Below are 3,100 nucleotides of genomic sequence, written 5' to 3'. Positions count from 1 at the left end.
GAAACTCGAAATACGATTTTTGCTTTCGAGTTCTGTTTACACGGAGAGGTTCAATATTGAAAGGCGAGGAGATTATCGCTCACGTGGACGGTCGATAATCGCGAATGTTTAGACGAGGAAAGTTTTTTATATTCTTTCGATAATCGCATCTTCGAGACGTGAAACTCTCTCCATCTAAATGGGCCTTTAATGAGACGTTGAAGGAGGATTTCCTTCAACATTATTAGTATACACTGAACATTCTAAAGATACATTTGATCCCAGATAGGTCCTGTTTGCAATGCATTGGCTATTGTTGACATGCTCAGTAATCATTCAACGTCTTTAGCTACCGAGTTTACTACAGACAAATAATAATTCATATGAGTCTTTATCGGACTCTGATCTTTCGACGGCAGAGAAAACTCTCACAGTCTTTGATCTCGCGGCGGACAAAGCTCTCACAACACCGCCAAACTTTTTTTCTCATCGTGCAAAGCGACCGAGAGAGGACTGCTGCTCTGGACTGGACTCTTTTAAGGACGAAATGATAAACACCATATCAGCACTGTTCTCAGCTCAAACATCAGAACTAAAGACTATTGCTAAGGAGCTTAAAGATATTAAGCAAACAAACCTTAATATAGAGAATTCAGTGGAATTTCTTTCTCAGCAAAATGAAGAGCTCCATAGAAAAATCAACCAAATGGAACTACAGTCAACTAAAGACAGAGAGTACATCCATATTCTGGAAGATAGGCTCGAAGACCTACAGCGCAATAATCGCAAAACCTGCTTAGAAATTAAAAATGTGCCGAAGAAGCCGCAAGAGAATAAGAATGACTTAGTTGACATGGTAGTAAATCTATCTAAGAATATTGATTGCGAAATTCAGAAATCTGAAATCAGAGACGTCTTTCGTGTGCAGGGTAAACGAGACGGACCTAAGAATACCCCAATAATTGTGGAGACCAGCTCTACTATGATTAAGACTGGCATACTTAAAGCATGTAAATCCTATAACATCAAGAATAAGGAGAAGTTGCGTGCCAAGGTTCTGAACATCACCTCCGAGGAAGAGACACCGATTTTTGTTTCAGAACAACTAACTGCAAAGGGTGCTCGTCTCTATTTTTTGGCTAGGGAACTGCATAAAACCAAACAATATAAATTCTGCTGGACATCTTTTGGCAAGGTCTACGTGAGAAGAGATGAAAACTCTCCGGTAATACTTATAAATCATGAGTCACAAATAACACAATTGATGCAAAAAATATGACTATTAATTGTAATATATCTGTTTATCAAACTCCTAAAAACTAAGTTTATATACAGTACTAGCCATTGTAATCAACAAAGTAACAGATCTAAACTTAAATCTTTTCAAATTTACTACAATCATTTACTCGCTCACATGTACACTTTTTTACATTTTTTCTTACACATACATTATACACTACATTTCAAATTATCACATATTCAGTCACTTACATACATATACACAAAACTTAACACTTTTACACACGCGTGGGAAATAACTGCTCTGCACAACATAATTAAAGACACCAATTATTATAAATTCGGTATCCAAATTATATCACAATTCACATATCCACTCACAGGTTACCAACTAGCAAATAATATAATAGATAATTATGGATAACACACCACTAAATACGCTACAAGAATTAGACGACACAAAAATTGCAAAATCTACTGAATGTTCCTTGGATTACATAAATAAAACCATCAATATTAAAGTGATAAAAACTCATATTATTACTCAGAATATTAGGAGCATATACACCAACTTTGCCGATTTTGAAATTACATTATCACAGTTTAAATTTAGTATAGACATTATTATTTTTACAGAGTGTCGACTTGATTTTAATAAGCAAATACCATTATTACAAAACTACACCTCTTATTATACTACCAACATATTAAACCAAAATGACGGAGTCGTAGTCTATGTAAGAAATGATCATCAAGTAAAAGTAAAAGAAATTAAATTGACTCACGCATCGTGTCTTGAAATCACTTTTTGCAGCTTCAAAATTCTAGCAATTTATCGATCCCCTTCTATGGCTAATGCTACGGATTTTATTGACTCTTTAACTTCACACTTAAATTCGATAACTACAAAACATAATATTATAATAACAGGGGACATAAATATAAATATAATCCAAAAAGAATCTAAATCAACATATGAACGAAACAATATGCAGCATTACCTAACATCTTTAGCAACGCATGGGATCCTTCCTGGTCACACTTGCCCAACCAGAAAAAACGCGTGCTTAGATCATTTTATGTTAAATATTAATAAAAATAAAATATCTGCATTTATTGCAGTCCTCAACACGTCGATTACAGACCATCAGATGGTATTACTTAGTTTATCAAACCTCACGCCGCCGTCCAGTTGCCCACTAACTAAAACTATAATTAACTACGTAAATGCCTTAAGCAGTTTAAGATTGTCTAACATAGAAGAGTTATTTTTGCTAACGGATCCAAATGAAATAACTAATCTTATGATTAGTAAAATCACAAATGCGCTTACCGAACATACAAAAATTTTGGGGATAACTAGAAGCAAACGTATAATTAAGCCATACATAACAGAAGGTATACTAAAATGTATTACAAATAGGAACTATTTGCAAAAACAATTAAAATCAGATCCAAATAATAAAATTTTGAGTATAACGTACAGGAGATATAGGAACTTCTGTAATGGACTCATAAAAAAACTTAAACGCAAATACGAACGTGAAAAATTAGCTAGATCATGTAAAAATAATAAAACTCTATGGACTACTATAAACGACATCACACAATTTAAACAAATTAAAACTCCTAATACTAACCTACTTAATATTTCTGAAACACCAACTATCTCTGTTAATAAAGTTAACGACTTTTTTGCTAGTATTGGTTTGGACTTGGCGGAAAAAATTATGGCCAACAATCTTGTTCAATGCCCCCCTCTTCTACCAAGTACAACAAACTCACAAGTCTCTTCCTTTGTTCTTTTAGATACTGACCCTTATGAAGTTGAAAGTGTTCTCATGAATATCGACTCTAATAGTGCTCCTGGGTGGGATAATAT

The 3,100-nt window shown here is 34.0% G+C and overlaps 1 protein-coding gene across 1 annotated transcript in view; it reads left to right on the top strand.

The window, feature by feature from the left end:
- Nucleotides 1–1,258, top strand: part of LOC113228414 — a 2,626-nt gene extending 1,368 nt beyond the window's left edge. The window contains exon 2 of the mRNA XM_026461710.1: nucleotides 329–1,258. Coding sequence (XP_026317495.1) covers nucleotides 329–1,258 — 930 coding nt within the window. The remainder of the gene's footprint in view (nucleotides 1–328) is intronic.
- The last annotated feature ends 1,842 nt before the right edge of the window (nucleotides 1,259–3,100 follow it).

Source organism: Hyposmocoma kahamanoa, unplaced genomic scaffold (assembly GCF_003589595.1).
Source record: "Hyposmocoma kahamanoa isolate Upper Pololo Valley unplaced genomic scaffold, ASM358959v1 100021, whole genome shotgun sequence".
NCBI classification, from domain to species: domain Eukaryota; kingdom Metazoa; phylum Arthropoda; class Insecta; order Lepidoptera; family Cosmopterigidae; genus Hyposmocoma; species Hyposmocoma kahamanoa.
The sequence above is the reverse complement of the archived record's forward strand: the minus strand, read 5'-3'. Positions and strand labels throughout refer to the sequence as shown.